General features: G+C 41.9%; 2 protein-coding genes across 4 annotated transcripts; both read right to left on the reverse strand.

Annotated features, from left to right (window-relative positions):
• Positions 1-349: 349 nt before the first annotated feature.
• Positions 350-9,001, reverse strand: CASP6 (caspase 6). Of its 3 annotated transcripts, none has more exons than XM_058024828.1 (8): positions 8,971-9,001; positions 7,175-7,216; positions 6,386-6,428; positions 4,548-4,694; positions 4,044-4,120; positions 3,429-3,604; positions 1,180-1,333; positions 350-576 (listed from the first exon to the last, which is right to left on the reverse strand). In XM_058024828.1, exons 1-8 carry the CDS (start codon positions 8,999-9,001, stop codon positions 350-352), a joined length of 897 nt encoding a protein of 298 aa, XP_057880811.1. The 3 variants fall into 3 exon arrangements, with proteins under 3 accessions (XP_057880811.1, XP_057880810.1, XP_057880812.1); XM_058024827.1 differs by having other exon boundaries at positions 4,548-4,697; XM_058024829.1 differs by lacking the exon at positions 4,548-4,694.
• A 3,450-nt stretch (positions 9,002-12,451) lies between these two features.
• PLA2G12A (phospholipase A2 group XIIA) lies at positions 12,452-18,254 on the reverse strand. The gene is made up of 4 exons (XM_058024495.1): positions 18,032-18,254; positions 16,328-16,404; positions 14,871-15,036; positions 12,452-13,817 (listed from the first exon to the last, which is right to left on the reverse strand). Exons 1-4 carry the CDS (start codon positions 18,252-18,254, stop codon positions 13,699-13,701), a joined length of 585 nt encoding a protein of 194 aa, XP_057880478.1. The 3' UTR covers positions 12,452-13,698.
• Between the last annotated feature and the right edge of the window lie 284 nt (positions 18,255-18,538).

Below are 18,538 nucleotides of genomic sequence, written 5' to 3' on the forward strand. Positions count from 1 at the left end.
TTTTGGAAATAGTAAAATGTGCTATAGTTAGACGGCAATGAGGCAAGATGCTTTTAGGAAAAAAAAATCAATTTCAATTGATTTCAATTTCAAGCATCAATTTCAATAAAATCTGAGTACCTTCTAATACTTTGGCCCCAGTCAACTTTTCCCATATTCCCTGAGATGAATTCTCTGGTATAATTCTAGTTTTAAGACTGCTTCAAGATTTTAGAAACTATTAGGTCTGCAAATTGTAATGTTTGATCACAGTGATTTTACACTCTTGTAGAATATTACATCTCCTCAACTAAGATGGTATTCTTTTCTCTCCAGCAGGTAATAGTAATGATCATCACTGCAAAATAATCTACTTAGATTTTGGATGAAAATACAATTTTTTAGTTAGCATTGAGGCAAAACAAGGAATCTGTTTTTTTAAACCATAGCCCGTGTTCCATGTGCGATCTGATACTTTCCTGTTCACAACAGTAAGAAGTTCTGTGAACTCCCCTGAAGATCCATGATCCCTAAGGGTCTCACACAAATCCTGGATGTACCAGGAGCCAAATACAGTGTCACGATGAGAATAGTAGCCTACAGTAGAAAAAGAACATAAAATTAGATCCAAATGTAAGTAGTGATAACCTCTTGGAAAAATATTTATGAGAGTCACTGTTTGCTAGCTACCATCTATAAGGAATTACTAATGGGTGCAAATCTCACTTTGCCAATTACACTGCAAATTGTAGATGGGAAATGGCTTTGGTACCACTTGTGGTGCTCAGCTAAGAGGAACCTGATTCAGGGACTGGTAGCTTACAGGACTGCACCTCTGCTTCATTAGAGAGCAGATGGGACTGAGGACAACATACATGGGGGACTGGAGAGAACAGCCATGTAGTGCAGGGAAATTTGTAAGCCACTAGAATCCTGGAAAAGAGATGGATGTTGGCTGTCAGGAGGCAGCTCAGCCTCAAGACTGATGACAATGCTTTTGTTTGGCAAACTTAACCTTGATAATTTACTTTGATTTCTTCTTTAGTACACAACATTCTTTCCCAGACAAGTTACTACTTATCAGACATGTGAATCAGATTTACGTGGAACTGTCCTCATTTTTTGGACTGCAAAATGAAGACATGTTCAGGGTTGTTACAGTGAAGTATCAGACACTGGATGTAAAATATTGGAACTCACCTTGTGCCACAGAGTAGCACATGATAAAGTCTGCACCAGCAGGCAGAGTATAGATGCCAGCTGCATCCACTTCAGTCTTATTGCCAGGGGATTTACTGCTGTCTGTTGCATCATGAGCAATCACTGCAATATCATGTTGATCACCTCGACAGGCCTGTTGGTGAGAAGTGGTGTTATGTTTGCACCCCTGCCGAGCTCACTGTTAATATTACAATTCTGACACTAACCAAAGGCACTTCTGTTCAGCTAGGTGTGCCACATCATGGCTCTGCCTTCAGAAAGACACATTTATTTCTCTGTCACTTAAGATGTTGGGGACAAAGTCCTTTGAAAGCTCAAAGATGATCTCAGAATCACTAAGACTGGAAGGGAGCTCTTGAGATCATCTAGTCCAACCCCCTGACTCAAGCACTGTTAGCTACAGCATGTTGTCCGGGACCTTGTCCAGTCAGCTTTTGAGGATCTCCATAGGTTGAGACTCCACAGTCTGTGTGGGTGACCTTTTCCAGTGTTTGACCAACCTCACAGTAAAAAAAGTGTTTTCTTGTGTTGAGGTGAAATTTTGTGTTCTCATTTGTTCCAATTGCCTCTTAACCTGCCATTGGGTACCACTGAAAAGAGCCTGTCTCCCTCTTATTCCCTCCCACCAGCTGTTCAGAACATTAGTGAGATTCCCCTGAGCCACCTCCTCCAAGCTGAACAGTTCAGCTCTCTCAGCCTCTCCTCAGATCAAACATGCTCCAGAGTCCCTTAATGATCTCTGTGGCCCTTTACAGGACTCACTCCACTAAGTCTGCATTTTTCTTAACTGGGGAACTCAGGACTGGATATAATACTTCAGAGGCAGCCTCACCACTGCTGAGTAGAGAGGAAGAATTGCCTCCCTTGGCAGTGTTGAATTACTGCTCTGAAGCACAGCCATCAACACATGCTGTTCCACTTCTGCTCTTAGTGCAGTCTCAAGTGTGTTTGTTGAGAGGTTTTTGTGAGAAGTCAGTAGTGATCCTGCCATTGTCAGTGGAGCAGAAAGGCTACCCATGGAGGATAACAAGGTGAGAACACACTCAAAAGATACAAAGGAGCATTACTTCAGAACTACCACTAAAAAAAACCAAAAAACAACACAAAGAATCTTCTTTACAGTGATAAAGTTTCATCTTGATGTTTCTGATTTCCAGAGGTAATTGCTATGCCAGTTGTGCTGGAAAATAACTCAGCCGATGAACTAAGTTAATTAGCTTTTTGATGAGTATATAAGTGATTCCAAGTATTACATTGACCTTAAATTTTAAATATGAAAGTATTTTTTTCTGTCTTTGGCACCAGGTTAAGAAAAAAAAAAAGGAAATCTGAATGAGTCCTAATGAAAGGTGAATTACCAATATACTGCTTCTTGCAGCAACCCTGTGCCCTGAAGAAGCTTGCATTTGGGAAAAAAAAAGGTAATTCTTAGAATTATTCTGTAAACTGCTACAATTACAGTCTGCTGGTTCAGATATGAGTTTGCTAATTGCAGTCTGGATAAAGAAGGGATAAAGCCCTGCATGACCTGGTCTGACCCCATAACTCTGCTTTGAACAGGAGGCTGGACCAGAGACCTCCTGAGATACCTCCCAGCTTCCATTCTCCCGTGAACCAAGGGAAGGAACAGGAGGTTACATATGGTCTTTGTCTGACCACTTAGCACAAACAGCATTTCCGAGACAATAAAGCCTTAATCTGATTCTTTGGATTCTACAGAGAGGGAGATGCTGAGTACAGGTCATAGACAAAAAAAAAAACAACCAACCAACAACAACAACTGAAAATCACTACCACCACAAAAACCAATCAACCAAAAAGCCCCACAAAAAAAGAAAACAGACAAAAAAGCCAAACACAAAACCCAACTTGACTGAGGATCAAGCAAAGGGACTTGCCTGGAAGGAAGCAATGAAGATACAGAGGGTAGATAGCTTATCAGCTTAGCCTTGGGCTGTGAAGTGTGACCAATAGGAACTGAGCTGAGGCTGCAAAAAACACTGACAGTAGATCTGACATGGGTTTAATTTGTGTTTCTTTTTGTAAAATTACTTATTAAATACAGCTGTAATAATAATAACAGGAGTATACATTAGGGTTTCTAATAAAAAGAGAAGAATCCTTGTCTTAAATGCCTTGTGGAAGGACTGCATCAGGAGAACTGACATGTATTGCAGGGAGACACAAGTCAGTGTTAACTTCACTGAATTCAGAAACAGACATCTTACCTGAATGATAAATATCTTTGGCTTTCCTACCAAACTCTGGCACTTGTCTCCTCTGAACATGTCTGTCATTGTCTGAATGTCGATTTTGTCATCACGTGCATAAATGTGATCATCTTTACCGTGGCTCAGGAACACACACACGAAGCAGTCAGCATTGCTGTGGTCCTCCTTAGAGGCTGAAATAGTCAAGTGGTGTTTAAATGATGAAACACTCTTATTCAGGTCTAAAAAACATTGTACATTTGTATGGTATCATTGAATCCCCAGTCAGTCCTTTTTCAAATGGATGCCATTTTCAGGAAAAGCCATACTGTAGGGATTGCAAGGTGCATTGATTCAGCCTGGCTGAAGGGGCACTAACCATAAAAAGAAGAATGTAATTATCTTCTCCCATCTGCACGTACTGTCTTTCAGCTTTTTGTGACTTAATTAGTTCTCTCACTGAAGCTTCACATACAATGCAATAAAATAATTTTCAGTCTAACCTTCAAATACTTCTAATGTTAAATTCCTTGTGCACAACAGTTTGCTTTAAGTAAGATGAATGGAGAGATTGGAAAAAAAGGTATCTGGGAATTCTGCTGCAGTAGTCATAACCAATACACAGTCTCTTACCTTCATCAATTCTCTTCTGCACATCTTCTGCTTTCAGGTTATCAAAAACTCTGACTTCAAATCCAAGGCTTGTCAAACTATTGTTAGAACAGATCAGTGTTAGTAAAAATCTTGCTCAAATTATATATCAATTGCTACCAACTCAGTTTATTTCCCTATGAGGAAATTAATATTCTTATGCATTATTTATGAACAAAACTACTAAAGTTGATTTTGAATTCAAACTGGTGTCAAGTACAGGTCTAACACCTAAAGTTACTTCAAAGAGTTTGTCCAAAGAAAGTGCTGAACTCACAGGATTTGTGCCAGCAGTTTCTGTGACTTAAAAAAAACGTGCCTTGAAGCTTTTTAATTAGAGCTTTCTTCACTCAAGTTGCATTGGTGCTATGTCTGCAAAATCTTCTGGTCACTACTTAAACACAAGATTTAGGTAACTCCTTAATTTGAAGATGATTTCTAAAGTTTAGATTTTTTAAGGGTTCGTGGAGCAACCAAGTTTCTTACGTGCGATTCAGATTGTCTCTGTCAACCATAGTCCCACGTCTGTCTCTCAGATTTAACTGCCAAGAAAAGTACTCATGATTGAAGATTAATGCAACTCCTCTTCTTTGATTGTCCATTTTGTACTTCTCTTCAAGATGACGTGATTGTCTGCTGCCACACATGGAAAACATTCTTGGTAAATGAGGCTGTTTCATTAGTTAACACACATAATTTCAGACATGGCTCCAATTCTCCATGTTGTGTGTTTAGATAAATACTAACATAATTGGACAGTACACATTCACTTGCTTGGAATTGTAGCTGTCTGAGATTTACATCAAGTTTTTCTAAATAAATCAAGTGCTGCATTATAATCAATAGACTATAAACTGGGGATGAGGTGCTAAGTGTAGTGTATCTTGCAAAAGGAGAACAAATGTTTGTTATTTACCCTAATGAAATGAAAGCTATGACAATTTAATTTGACAAGTTTGAGTTGACAAGTTCATCTAAGTTTCTAGTAACCAGGCCACAAACTCCTGAAGGACAGAGGTCTTTTTAAGCACAGAAAAAATGACTGACCCAGGTTCTAAGTAGAGGACTTTATCATGGCAGCAAACACATAGAATACTTGTGTGTTTGGGAGTAGCATTGTGCAATTTTATTCGTTTATCAGCAAAACACATCATAGGATGTGTGACAGCACACTGTGGACATGGCTGTGGAGCCACAGTCATGTCAACACTTGGACCCAAAAGATCCTAAGTGTTGACATGGCTGTAATTAGAAGGATAAAGCAGACAATCTTTCTGCTTTAGTAGTTCCTGGTGCAGAAAACAGAAACTGAAACACTTCTGGCAACAATGCTGGCAATAGACAGGTCCAGAGTTCAAGATACATGGAATGACAGTCAGGGTCATAGTGCCCTAGGACTGGCTCTGGTCAGAGCTGTAATTTCTGCCATGTTAATACTTTCTTTCATGCTCTGGAATATTCAGGTTTGGTGCAATTACAGGAGAAAGTTAGAATATTTGTCTGCAGATGTTGAAGATCGGAGTTTCTTTGGCAAATGCTTTTGTTTCACAGCAAAATTACCATCATTACCCCTGCTTTTCCACTTTGATATGAGAATTCCCTTACTGAAACATGTTTTTGTAACATATACACAAGAATTCAGACAGAGAACAGGAATTTAACATGACTGTTCAAAGTCAGGGAGGTTCTACAATGTTGGCTGGATAACCAATAAGAGAAGCTGGGTGCTTTATCACATTGTTCCCATTCTGAGTACCAAACATGATAAAATGCAAAGATTATAAATTTTAGCCTTGCAATTATGAACAATTTCACCTGTACCAGAATTTTTTCAGATTTTGTCAATTTCTCTTCCTTAGGATTTGGCTAGGTGCATGGCTAGTAGGGATTTTGGACAGTTTGGTCACTGGATCCTGTGAATGACCATTTGGGGATAATTCCCTAAACAGTTCTTTCTCTACTCAGCTGTATCGATAAGGCAAAGTTATCAGGCAGGTGGTTCAGTGTTTTCAGGGCTTTTATGGAAGCACTGTTCCATGGTCCATTTCCCCTCCTGCCAGAGGAATAAGTTCCTGTGCTACAATCTAACCTTCTGTGCAGTGGCTCCTCAGAATGTGATGGTATTTGCACATTGCCTAAAGAGAACCCTCCTCATAATCCCTTCCACATGCCTTCAATCTGCAGCCGGTGTAGCTAAAACTACAAACATGTTTTGTAAGTGGGTGGAGTTGAATCAAATCATTAATCATTCATTAACAAAAATCAGAAAGCCCTGCACTGACCTCAGTCCCTTGGCACATCTGTCACTGCCACCAGAACTTTACCTTATACTGACTGCATCTACTTCTGTGATGTTCTCATTTCCATCTGTTAGAGAAATCAAGAAGTTATTTCGCCACAAACTCATTCATTAAAAACAAAACCAATTTGAAATTATGCATCCAGCCTTAAAGTTTAGCTGTTCATGTGAACCAAAAGCTTATTCACACATCAGGTAAGTAGGCATGCAAGGAAACAGCCTCATTAGTGTTTGTCTGTACCCACAGCTTTTGGAGGCTGTTCTGGAAGTTCTGACTCCAGCAGTCTGAATTTCAGGTGGTCAAGACATGCATATTTTGTATCTGTCTGTGTATCTGTATAAACATATTCAGAGATGATGATTTTATATAACTAACTAGCTTGGTGTATTTTTTTAACGAGACTCTAACTCAATAGTAAAAATTTTACATAACTTAAAAATACATTGGTGTTTCTTTTCTTTCAGTCATGCTGCTAATACAAAGCTGAGCATTCTCTTTGAGGTTGGATGCAACACGAGCCACAGTAGATAGTGTAACAGCTATTGACAACTGAAAAAATGCAAGATTTAAACCTTTTCTTCTGCTGAACTACAGAGACTTTAAGTACCTCCAGTACAGAAGGGACATAAAAGTAACAGTGTGGCAACAACAAGGGATGTGCACATCTTGGGAGTGTGCAGAACTACAGACTTGCAGATGGTTAGGCTAGAATCCTTGTTCCTTTTACTTAAGCATCTCAGTGGGCTACTAAATCACTACTACTAGTGGTAGAGACTAACTATCACATTATGAGAACTGTATATGACACTGTACCTGTGGTGGGTAATATAGGTCTGCTATCCAGCTGGACATGGCCTGCAATTATAAGAAGAGTCACATGTACATGTATTTTGCAAACTACTTTGCACATACAATATTAGCTTTTCACATCCATTTTTCAGATGTTATTAATGCCTTTTGCAAAACTAACATAGCTGTATCTTGATAGAAGACAAAAGTTCCTGCAATCCACCCCTCACCCATGAAACAGGTAATAAAATTTTATAGTCATCAAACTTTAAGACAGAAAATGTAGACACAGGAGGACTAGAATTCCTGGGCTACAGGAAACTAGAAAAAAAATTTCCTGTTATTTTAATCCTGTTAAGTAACTTCCTAGTCCCAGGTTTTTCATTGTCCCTCTCACATCACAGCTTCATTCACATAAACACTATTTGCATTATCATGATTTATGAAAAGTTTTCTGTTTGTCTTGCACCGGAACAAGTTTGTTCTAAATTCTGATTGAGACTAATGGGACTACTTATCCCTAATTTAGTGAAGACGGATTGCTTCAAAGGAATCAAAAATCAGGTATGCACTAGGTTACACTGGAATCACACAGAGTCTACCCCTGGATGTGTTTCTGTCCCAACAGAACTACCATCAAGACCACAAAGGGCAAAGCCCTTAGAAACAACCCGACGGCACACAAAAGAATCCCCTTTAAGCCTGGCTGCATCTCCGGGGACCCAGCCCAAGTTTTACTGCTCTGACTTCTCCTGCCCTCCAGTGACACGCCGGGAACCTTCCCCACTTTCCCTGTCCCGAGGCCGTGCTAGGAAGCTGGAGGGGTTTTCCCCTGTGGGATTTATTGCAAATCCATTTCCTTGTTGGCCATCCTTCACCTCCCACCTTCTCGAACGTTCCTTTCCTCCTCCAGAAGGAAGGAAATGTTATAGACACACATTATAATATTGGCTTTTCACAAATATTAAAATGGATTTTAGATATGTAGTGTTAAAGTAACTTTGTTATATAGTTTTTATTTCTGTTGTTAATTAAACTTAGTGAAATAGCTGCCATAAGTATGCTTGTGTAAAATGCCCGCTTGGATGGGATAACATCCACTGAACATATGAAGAAGACACCCGCTACATGCCAACAATCGGCACTCACCATCTGAAGACAGTGTGGACCAAAGCTCAAAAACTGCAGGTGTTAAAAAAAGGCAGACCCAAATTAAATAGCTCTTGGAATATGTAAACTAAAAAGGAAACTTTAGTATGCATAAAGGAAAGTATACCATGCATAACTGAATTAAATTTCATAATTGCATTGAATCCGCTACAGGCTGATGCAACAGATGTGATGGCTGATGTAGGGAGCATCCCCAAAGGTAAGAGTGGTCTTGCCTGAGGGCCAAGATGCACCTGGCTGTAATAACCTTTGCTCTATGGTCCTTGTTTCCTATTGTCCTTTATTAATTTTTTTTTTTTTTTAATTTTCACGGAGAGTGAACGTGTTTTTCACAGAAAGAAGGACAGAAGCAAAGCTCCGCGTCTCCGCGAGCGCCGGCAGCGCCCTTCGGGCGGCCCTCCCCCTCTGGGGGAAGCTCGGGCGCTCCGGCCGGGCAGCCCCGCTGCCCCTGGCCCCTCACGGACACCTCCCGTCCCTCTGCCTCCGGCAGCCCCGCTGCCCCCGGCCCCTCGCAGACATTCCCCGTCCCTCTGCCTCCGGTAGCCCCTCGCAGACATTCCCCGTCCCATTCCTGCTCCGCTCCGCCTCCGGCAGGAGCCCCGAGCGGCGCGGCCCGGCCCTTCCCCACCCCGTCCCCTCCGCACACTCACCCGCCCGCGGCTGCCGCTCCGAGCCCGACATCGCCGTGGACGGAGGAGGCACCGGCTGCACACCGACAGGACAAGAACCGAACTGTGGCAAGCGGAAACAAAGCCAAGCAAGCGGAGCCAAGCCCTTCCCTCTGTTCCTTTTCCACGCCTTCTGGCGGTTAACCGCCCCGCCTCAGCCGGGAGCGGCCGCCTCCGGCGCTGGGCGAGGGCCGGAGCCGGGAAAGCCCGGGGTTGCGGTGCTGAAGTGCGCTGTGCGTTTCATGTGATGAGACCTTCAGAGACCGTGGTCGACTAACTGCCCCGGCTTGTACAAAACCAGCGTCCTGAAATATAGTGAGAGCCTCCCGTGCTCAGTTTAAAGTTTTCAAAACTCAAATTCCCATTTGAGGCCCATCGTGTTTTCTTTCCTGTACGGCTCCTGTTCCTCAAAGTGCGTTAACATTCGGGCACCCACACACAACCCTTGGGAGGTTTGGATGTGTGGGTCATTCTGCAGCTTTGCTCTGTTCTCGCTTCAGTTCTCTTTGATGATTTCGGAACTGTGAGGCGAGGGACAAGGTGTGTTAACGAGTATTCCCGACTGAGAATTATGTGGCTCTTACCGCTCACTGATCAATTGCATAACAAACAAGTATCTAAACCAAAGCCAGTGACAAAACCCATTCTTCAGTACAAGAGCTTTACAGATTATACCCTAGAGGGATCTGATTTTTTTATCTAGCCTACTTTTAGATATGAAACTCAGATATGAATGTGCACGAAGGAGAGTGCTGCTACAAGCACAAACAGGAAGCAGATTTAGAGCGGAATTATAGGCATTTTTACCCAGTCTGCTTTTACTCTGGCTTCTTGCATGGGTAAAAATCTCAGACGTCTCCCTTTGATTAAAGGAGCCATGGGGTATTTTTAACTGCCTTTGCTTTTGTCTTGTTCAGACTTGTTACCCTCAGACTGCCAGTAGGCAGCTGGATCAAGATAGAACTTTGTTTCAATTGTCTTTGTGCAAACTTTAGTTAGAACATGACACTATCACAAAGTTTGCCTCTTATACTGGGTAACATTTAGACTCCTACCAAACAGGTTCATTTTTTGGCAATTGCAGATCCCGGCTCTCACAGCTCATGCTAGAGCTGCCCCTGAACCCACTGGCAGCCAGACTCCCGTGTGAAGTTCTGCAGCTGCAAAACCAAAATCCAGAACTTTGTCAGCGATGTTCCTCAGTCCAGCAGTTTGCTTAGATCCTTGTAAGATGGAGTTTTCTTCTGCTCTGTTTTGCTGGAGGCTGAGAGCAGGCTCAGCCACTGTGTTGGGTCATTGTAATGCATGAAAGTTTTATTGTGAGATGTGCCTATAGGTTTAGAAACACTTGCAGATTGTAGGTGGGTATTTTTTGGAAAAAGCATTATGAATAGATCAGAACTGCAGTTTGAAAAAGGAACTTTGATTGTGAATTCTGTACAGCATTACTGACTACACAAAAACATGCAGTGTTGAGTTAAATGAGCTGCTATCTATAGTGTTTTTATGCTTTAATCTAGCATGGAGCTGTTCACTCACTCCCTCGAGTGGGATGAGGGAGAAAATCAGAAAAAAGGTAAAGACAGTTTAACAGGACAGGAAAGGGTGGGGAAATAATAACAAAAGGATATACAAGGTGAGTGACATGAATTACAGTTTCTCACTGCCCAGTGATCAATGCCCAGCCAGTCAAGGAGTGATCAGTGCCCTTCCCTGCCAACTCCCCCCAGTTTTATTGTTCATATGGGATTCCATATGGGATATTCCTTGAGTCAGCTGAAGTCTGCTCCCAAACCTTGTGCACATCAGCCTCCTTGCTGGCAGGGCAGCAGGAGAAGCTGTGCTTTATCAACATTCCTCTTATCCTCAATCCAAAACACAGCATTGTATCAGCTGCTAAGGACAACATCAACTGCCACAAGCAGGACAAGCATTACATTTTTGCATATATTTATAAATATGTAAGTTCTTAAATGGTATGATTGATCCTAGGGGCGATAGCTAGCCTTCATCTTGGGGCTATGGTCTGCAAAATGCATTTTGTATAACTTGCAGGCAACTCTATCAAGGATTTCTGCTACAGGAAAAGCTTGTGCAAAGTAAGGACTACCTGGAAGAAGTGAAATGCCTCCTGTGGTTTGCAAGCAGAACTATCAAAGTGCTATCCAGAAGTATTAAAGCTCTTTGAGTGTTTTACGTGGTTTGAAATAAACTCCAGGAGGCTTTTGAGGTATAATTACAGGTCAGCAAAGGAGGGAACAAAACCCAGCTCTTTCCAACAGTGAAAATTGTCTGTGTTGTCACGGTTTAACTCCAGCCAGTGACTAAGTATATATGTGTACACACACAGGCACACACACACACATGGGATGGTGAGAAGGAGAATCAGAAAAAGTAAAACTCATGGGTTTAGGTAAGAACACTTCAGTAACTGAAATAAACAAAAATAATAATAAAAATGGAAAGGATAAAGAGAAAAATGTATAGACCCCAAGACAAACAAGTGACACACTATTCAGTTGTTCACCACCCCCTGTCCAGTCCCCAAGCAGCAGATGATGCCTTCTGGCTGACCAGGATATAAACTCCCCCCTTTTTATATCCTGAGCATGATGCTCTATGGTGTGAAATACACCTTTGGGCAGTTTGGGTCAGCTGTCCTGGCCATGCTTCCTTCCAGCTTCTTGTGCACCTCCTCGCTGGTGGAGTGTGGTAAACTGGGAAGTCCTGGATTTAAGGTAAGCACTGCTCAGCAACAACTAAATCATCAGAGTGTTATCACCATTATTCTCACACTGTATCCAAAACACAGCACTGCATCAGCTACTAGGAAGAAAATTAACTTCATCCTATCCAAACCCAGGATATGCATTAATTTAAGCACCTAGTTTAAGCCCATTTGTACAGAACTCAGCAAGTCATCTAGCTGAATTAGTGGTTTGGACTCATTATGGTACTTCTGCCATTTGAAACAAACAATGCTATTAACATTCCTTCTTTAATGTTAAAAAGATTTTTAGGGTTACAACCATGGAATTCCAGGGTAAGGCGGAATTGTTTCAATTCTGTGGTAGGAAATGAATGTCACCAAAGTTAGGAGAAGTACAAGTTCATCTAGCAACGTTTTGCAAAGCTGTACAGTAAAACTTCTCTCTCACCAAAGTTAGGAGAAGTACAAGTTCATCTAGCAAAGTTTCATAAAGCTCTACAGTAATATTTCTCTCACCAAAGTTAGAAGTACAAGTTCATCTGGCAAAGTTTTGCAAAGCTCTACAGTAATACTTCTCTTTTAGTGCTATTTCATATCCACAAATAAGAAAAGAAACCTTGAGGCACGACCAAAGAACTTTAACAGAAACTTTTTGTTTATGAACCCTTACATTCACTGTCATGTACACTAAGCTTTAGTGACAAACAAACCAAAACCACAACTGGTAAAGAAAAACACACAAAATTATATGACATTATAGTCTATAGTCCAGTGAATTTTATGCATTTAATTTCTATTGCCTGTTCACAGATGCAAAATTTTAATTTTCATTCCTTTCCTGTGAATATTTAAAGCAAATTGATTTTTAATGAAAACAAATAATTATCTTTCTAACAGAGGACCTAATGCAGAATTTAACTAAGGACTGACGCCTGTAGATAAGCAACAAGTACAGAGAGCAAACCCCAAATAATTCAGACACCAGGTGATTTTAGCTAGAGAAGTCAGAGAGGGAACAAGTGACAGAAGTACAGGCTCATATATCCATCAGCCTCACAGAGGGAATCTTAAATAAGTTTTTTGGGCACACTGATCTTAACTGTGGAACTTGCTTTTGGTTTTCATAACAGACTAAATGAAAGCAAAGATGAATACAGTAGCCAAGTTGTGCCACAACAGAAATATAAATCAACATATTTGTACATATATCCTTTCCGTGCATATAATACACAACACAAAATGTTTTATTCAAAAACAGACATTTGATGAATTTTTTAAAAATAACATAGAAACTACATTTCACCATTCTGTCAAATCAAAAGTATATCCTTAGGCTGCAAACTGTTCATTTTACTGGACAGCCCTTGAAAGGATCAACGTATTTGATCTGAAAAGTGCTGCAGAAGTAAGGCATTGATATAGAATCAGGTAGAAACATGTAGTGCATGTACATTGGCTTGGGGCGTTTTCCTGGGTTTTTAACAACAGACCTGCAGGAGCACATACGTGGGAGAGAACCCAAGGCAGCTGCAGCAGAAACACGCAGGTACAGGCTATGTAAGATGTCCCATATTGGTACACACAACACACTCTCCTGCTGAACCCATCAGATGCTTCAACTGCTAGCAAAGCTAAAATTTGACCTGTATTAAAAATCACCTGAGAATTCAATATAACTCTTTGGTGCCTGTGATGTCCCCACTATGGAGTCTTCTTGGGAACATTAAAATGGCACCAGCATTTTACAATGGCACACCCTAGGTGAACACACACCAAAGGAAAGCAATTTCAGTTCCCAAGCTTCTGGCATAAAATGGAGAGAAGGACGACTTGTTTCTTTTTTACATGAATGAGAATATTGTAGTGATCTTCAAATCAGTAAATTCATGTCAGTGTTTAATGTATCACTGTCTGAAAAGCAGGAAGTTTTTAACCAAAGCCTTGCTTCCTTTTGGCCAGATCTTCAGCTTTGTTACACCACGAGATCTCGGTGTCTTCTCTCAGAGATCTGTCTTGCCCTCGTAACGACACATACAAGCAGCTCTCTGGCTGTCCAGGTATGGTTTGCATCCTAAATGTATAACTGCATCAAACAGCAGCTGAACAGTTGATTCACAAGCTGCAAGCAAAGAAGAGTTCAGTTAAAAGTACTCTCAGAGTGGAATATAAAACTAACAGGATAAAACTGTCAAACTGAGAATGACTCTAAGAAAGAAGCAATTTTCTCTGGGCAAAGCAAACAGATTGTCAAATGAAAGACTGAACCAACACAGAGTGATTTAAGTTTTGAGTAAAGATTTTTTATATGCCAAACAAAATGAAAATTCATTGCATATGGAAAATTCATTTCTGTGTTGGAAACATACTGAATCTTGGAAGATGAAAGAGTTGGTTTACGTTCTCACTCTCAACATCCCAGTTTATGCAGAGATTGCTATCTTTAACATCAGCTCAACAGAATTGAACAAATATTGACCAGTTCTGACACTGAAGACTAATATGATGATTTATTTACTGTTAGACAAATTTGAGAAGTTCAAACACAAGATTGTTCTAAAAACTTACTGCTCTCAGTGGAGTATTTACTGTGAAAGTGACATTGTCCACGTTAAAAAGTGGTTATGTCATGTACCCATCAGATGCAGGCCAACAACCAGAAGAAGTATCATATGGCCTGTTACTGAGAAACCTAACATTTATTCACCAGGGGACAGCATTAACTACTTCCACTATGACTGTTTATTATTTTAACACCTTATTTCATACAGGGAAAGATTCTGTATTTTCCTACAGTTTACTAACAATCACACATAGAAGTTTAGAAATCACCCAGCAGAACAGTCATCCTACAGCTGTTACAGTAAATGCAAGAATTATGCATGCACTTTGATCAAGTTCTATTCCAATACTCATACACCCAAATGGGCAGCATTATTTTTCCCCTAAAGTTAAAACTAACCTTAATTCCAAGTTAGTTTTAACCCTGATAATTTTCCTGTGCTGTGTCACTGTTCTGTTGTACAAGCATCTGGGCTGCACAGCAGAAGGACAGAACAAAGCATCTTCCATCAGCTTATGAAAATGTGGTCTTGCTGCACTGCACAAAGATTCTTTGCCAAGTTAAGCTCAGGTCAAACTTGGAAAAAAAAAAAAAAGGCTTTTTCACACTTACCCTGGACACTCTCTGAGATTCCAAGCGTTTTCTGCACATCTCTGCAAATTTTTGAGAGGCAGGTCTGAAACTGCTCATCACAATCATTTTTTTTATTGCCACAAGTATCATAGCATCTGTCGTGGTGATTGCAGCACCTTGTCATTGAAGGGATACCGATGTCAAACTGTGAAGAAAACACCCACACACCTCCATTGGTATTCCAGCAAAAGAAAAATACAGCCTATGGACAGACTGCAACAGTTAAAAATTAAAACTAATGGGATGAGCTGAGATAAAGACAGTTTAGTAGATGAATCAAAGAAGTAGTACACAGTACACAATTTTAAAATTAAAATTAGTTTAAATTAGTTTAAATTTAGTTTTTAGGTTAAAATTAGTTTAAATTAACTGTTTAATTAAACAGTTTTAAATTCAAAATTTTAAAAAAAGTTTGTATCTAAATGCTAGATGCTTCACAGATGAACTGAATTGGAACCATGTGAAAATTGTTTTAATTTTTGTAATGAAAATTCTGATTGATGTTGTGTGGAATTCCTCAGAAAACAGTAATATTTGGCTTCAGGGCCAAAGTCAAATGCAAAGAAGAACCGGAAATGGAAAGAGAACAAAGACACTTTCAGAACAGACAGAGCATAAAGACACATATTCTACTGGTTTTGGGGTTTTTTTATTTGCAGCCTCAGCATTTAATATAATGTGTACTTGTGTACTACTGTACACAGTAGATGAATTAAAAAAATATCCCAAAATAAGCAGTGCAAGGAGCATTCAGCACATTTCAAAGCAGAGGGGACACCAAGCCCACCTCTGAGCAACAGCCACCTGGAAGTCACACACAGCTCTGCAATGACCCCCTCCCCACCTTCTCCCAGTGCTCCAGATTTTATTGCTGGGCACCTCTACACAGTGAGGAACACCCATCCCTCTGTTCAGTGCGGTCTGCTGCCCAGCTGTGTCCCCACCCAGCCTCCTGCCCTGCCCCAGCCTACACTCTGGGGTGGTGGATGGGCAGAGCTGGGGGGAAAAAGAAAGTCCCAAAGCTGGAGGACAACAAGCTGACTCCTACTTTCTTTCTAGCATTATGGAAAAAGGGTTAGTGTCAGTCAGAAGAGCAAGAGTCATAGCCAAACCCTCCACTCTCACAGGGCTACAGCTGCAGTTACGCAATGCTTTCAAGACTGTGCAAACAAAACACTAAACCAAACACTCAAAACCCAAGAAGTTTATCATCATTACATTTTATGCTTGTAATCTTTGAAAATGTTTATGCTAGTTTCGTTTACAATACTAACACTTCCCATATGTTGTTACCAGAGCATGTGTTAGGAGCTGATAAGAACAAGGACCTTGCACATGGATGCTGTCTCAGAAGGGGGAATGGAAAAAATCATCTATATTGAGGAAAGCTGATGTATGAAAGACACAGAAAGGAGCCCCAAAATGGAAATACTTACCTGAACTCCAAACACAGGGGATCCACAGCCATTTGGTGGTGATGGTTTATATTCATAGCGAGGAACGGGCCTTGATCCTGAAAAAGGGGAATTTGTCATGTCTCAAATAATGTTTTTGCACAGGATTTTAGTAGTTTTAAAATTTTTTTTGCACAAGGTTTTAGTAGTTTTAAAACTCACCACAGACATTTGTTTGGCTCAAGATAGTGTCAGTTGTATTTTTAACTTAAACATAAATTCAGGCACCTGCATATCAACAATTCTTTCCAAATTACAAGTTAGGGGAACTAAGCAATTTTTTTTAGAAAGGGAGACAAGGCACCTGAGCAAGTGTCAATGTTTGCTTCCTATGTTAAAAAAAATTACTGAAATCCATGTGTTGGTTAAGTATGCAATATATAGGAGTGTATTAACAGAGTACTTTAGTGTATATTCATTAATACTTCTATGCTCTATATGCAACCACCAGCAGTTCTGATTTTTTTATCTTAGCTGGGATGAAACATCATTTTTATTTCTACAGCTGTAACATTAATAGAATTTGAATTAGTAGATGAGCTAAACTCACATCTCCCCGAACACTCACTAGTGCAGCAAACCAAGGAATTCTGCATCCCAAGTTAAGAAAGACTGTGTAGTTAATTTGAAAAATGACGCTCCCGTTCATTCAAGTAGTGGAAACAATCTGAAGCCACAGTTAAATGTAATAGGGAAAAAAACACATTTGAAAGATGCATACTTCAGTACAGAGTGTAAATGTCACAGTGTCCTGGCCACTCTTGTAGAGCCAGCCAGGTGTCACCACCAGACTCCTTTGCTGACTTAACAAATAATCTGACACAGTAAACTGGGCTGATGTGATCCCACCACGACAGGCTATGCCAGCCTCCCATTCTGGGAAAAGCCTGGAAAGAAATCCCATTTCTGGAGCACCGCCTGCCCGGCACTGGGGAAGGGCACAGCACGGGGGGCGATCACGGAATGGGTCAGGCTGGAAGGCACCACAGTGAGTCATCTGGTCCAAACGCCCCGCTAGAGCAGGCTCATCCTCATAATAACAGTCTAATATAATAATAATGATGATGATTATGATAATAATAATAACCATCGTCATCTACCAGGTCATGCCACCTTGAGCTGCCTCAATTATAGTTCAGGTAAATCAGGCGGCTGAAGCGCAGATCACAGCCGTCCTCTGCTGGTAGCAGCAGGACACCAACAGCAGGATGCATTCCTTGCTCCGGCAAACGCGGCTGCCATTAAAACCTGCTGTTCACGCGTCACCTCGAAACAACACATTCCATAGCTCAGAGTTAGTAAGCTTTTCTGTCCCAAACCGAAATGCTCAGGAGTGCTGGTAAATAACCAGCCGGGAGAGAGCAACTCTTCCCACCCCAGGGTTTTTCCCTGGACACATCAGCTACATATTTGACAGTAATAAACCTTTCCCCAAGGAAAACGTCTTGGAGACGTTTAAAAGGAGCTACTTAAAAGTCGCCTTAAGAGAACAGCTTACGTGTACACAAGCTCCGTACACGTTACACTCGTATTTAAACACACATACACGTGCAGGAGCTCGCTCGCCGCGGTCCATACACGTATTTATTTATAGGAAAGCACGCCGGGAGAACTCAGCGAGGTTCCCCCGGGAGCGGCGCTGGGCCGCCCTGCCCGGGACAAGGGTCGCGCCCCAGCCCCGCTCACCGTCGCTGCACTTGTACTGGCAGAGCCCGTCCTCGCCGCCCAGCAGGTCCAGGGCCGCGTTCAGGTACATGTCGATCTTGTGCACGCCATTGCGGATCGTCTTCAGCGTCATCCGCCAGTCCGGGGTCTGCGGCGCCTCCTGGCCCCGCGCCGGCCGCCAGGCGCAGGCCGCCACCAGCAGCAGCAGCAGCGGGGGCAGCAGCGACAGCCGGGCCGGGGCCATGCCGAGCCCGCTAAGCCGCCGCCTTCTCCTCCGCCGCCCGTCCGGCCCGGCCCGCTGCCACCGCCAGGGCCGCCATGGTCCCGCGGCCCCGCCCGTGCGCCCGCCCGCCTGCGGGGAGGGGCTCAGGGCAGCGCCGCGGAGCGCTCCGTGACCGCTCTGCTGTGTGCCCTCAGCCCTGTCCCCTGTGCCCTGTCCTCTGTGTCCTGTGTACTGTCCCCTCTGCCCTGTGCCCTGTCCCCTCAGCCCTGTCTTCTGTGCCATGTCTCCTGTCCCCTCTGCCCTGT

Source organism: Melospiza georgiana, chromosome 5 (assembly GCF_028018845.1).
Source record: "Melospiza georgiana isolate bMelGeo1 chromosome 5, bMelGeo1.pri, whole genome shotgun sequence".
Taxonomy (NCBI): domain Eukaryota; kingdom Metazoa; phylum Chordata; class Aves; order Passeriformes; family Passerellidae; genus Melospiza; species Melospiza georgiana.

Excerpts from the sequence above, each read along its gene's own strand:
- CASP6 (XM_058024827.1), bottom strand. The coding sequence starts at position 9,001 with ATGTCGGGCTCGGAGCGGCAGCCGCGGGCGG. Across the intron at positions 6,429-7,174 it reads ACCTATATTACCCACCACAG|ATGGAAATGAGAACATCACA; the intron begins GTACAGTGTCAT and ends TTTCTCTAACAG. Across the intron at positions 1,334-3,428 it reads CAAAGATATTTATCATTCAG|GCCTGTCGAGGTGATCAACA; the intron begins GTAAGATGTCTG and ends TCTCACCAACAG.
- PLA2G12A (XM_058024495.1), bottom strand. The coding sequence starts at position 18,254 with ATGGCCCCGGCCCGGCTGTCGCTGCTGCCCCCGCTGCTGCTGCTGCTG. Across the intron at positions 16,405-18,031 it reads CCAGTACAAGTGCAGCGACG|GATCAAGGCCCGTTCCTCGC; the intron begins GTGAGCGGGGCT and ends CCCCTTTTTCAG. Across the intron at positions 13,818-14,870 it reads AATCTCAGAGAGTGTCCAGG|CTTGTGAATCAACTGTTCAG; the intron begins GTAAGTGTGAAA and ends CTTTGCTTGCAG.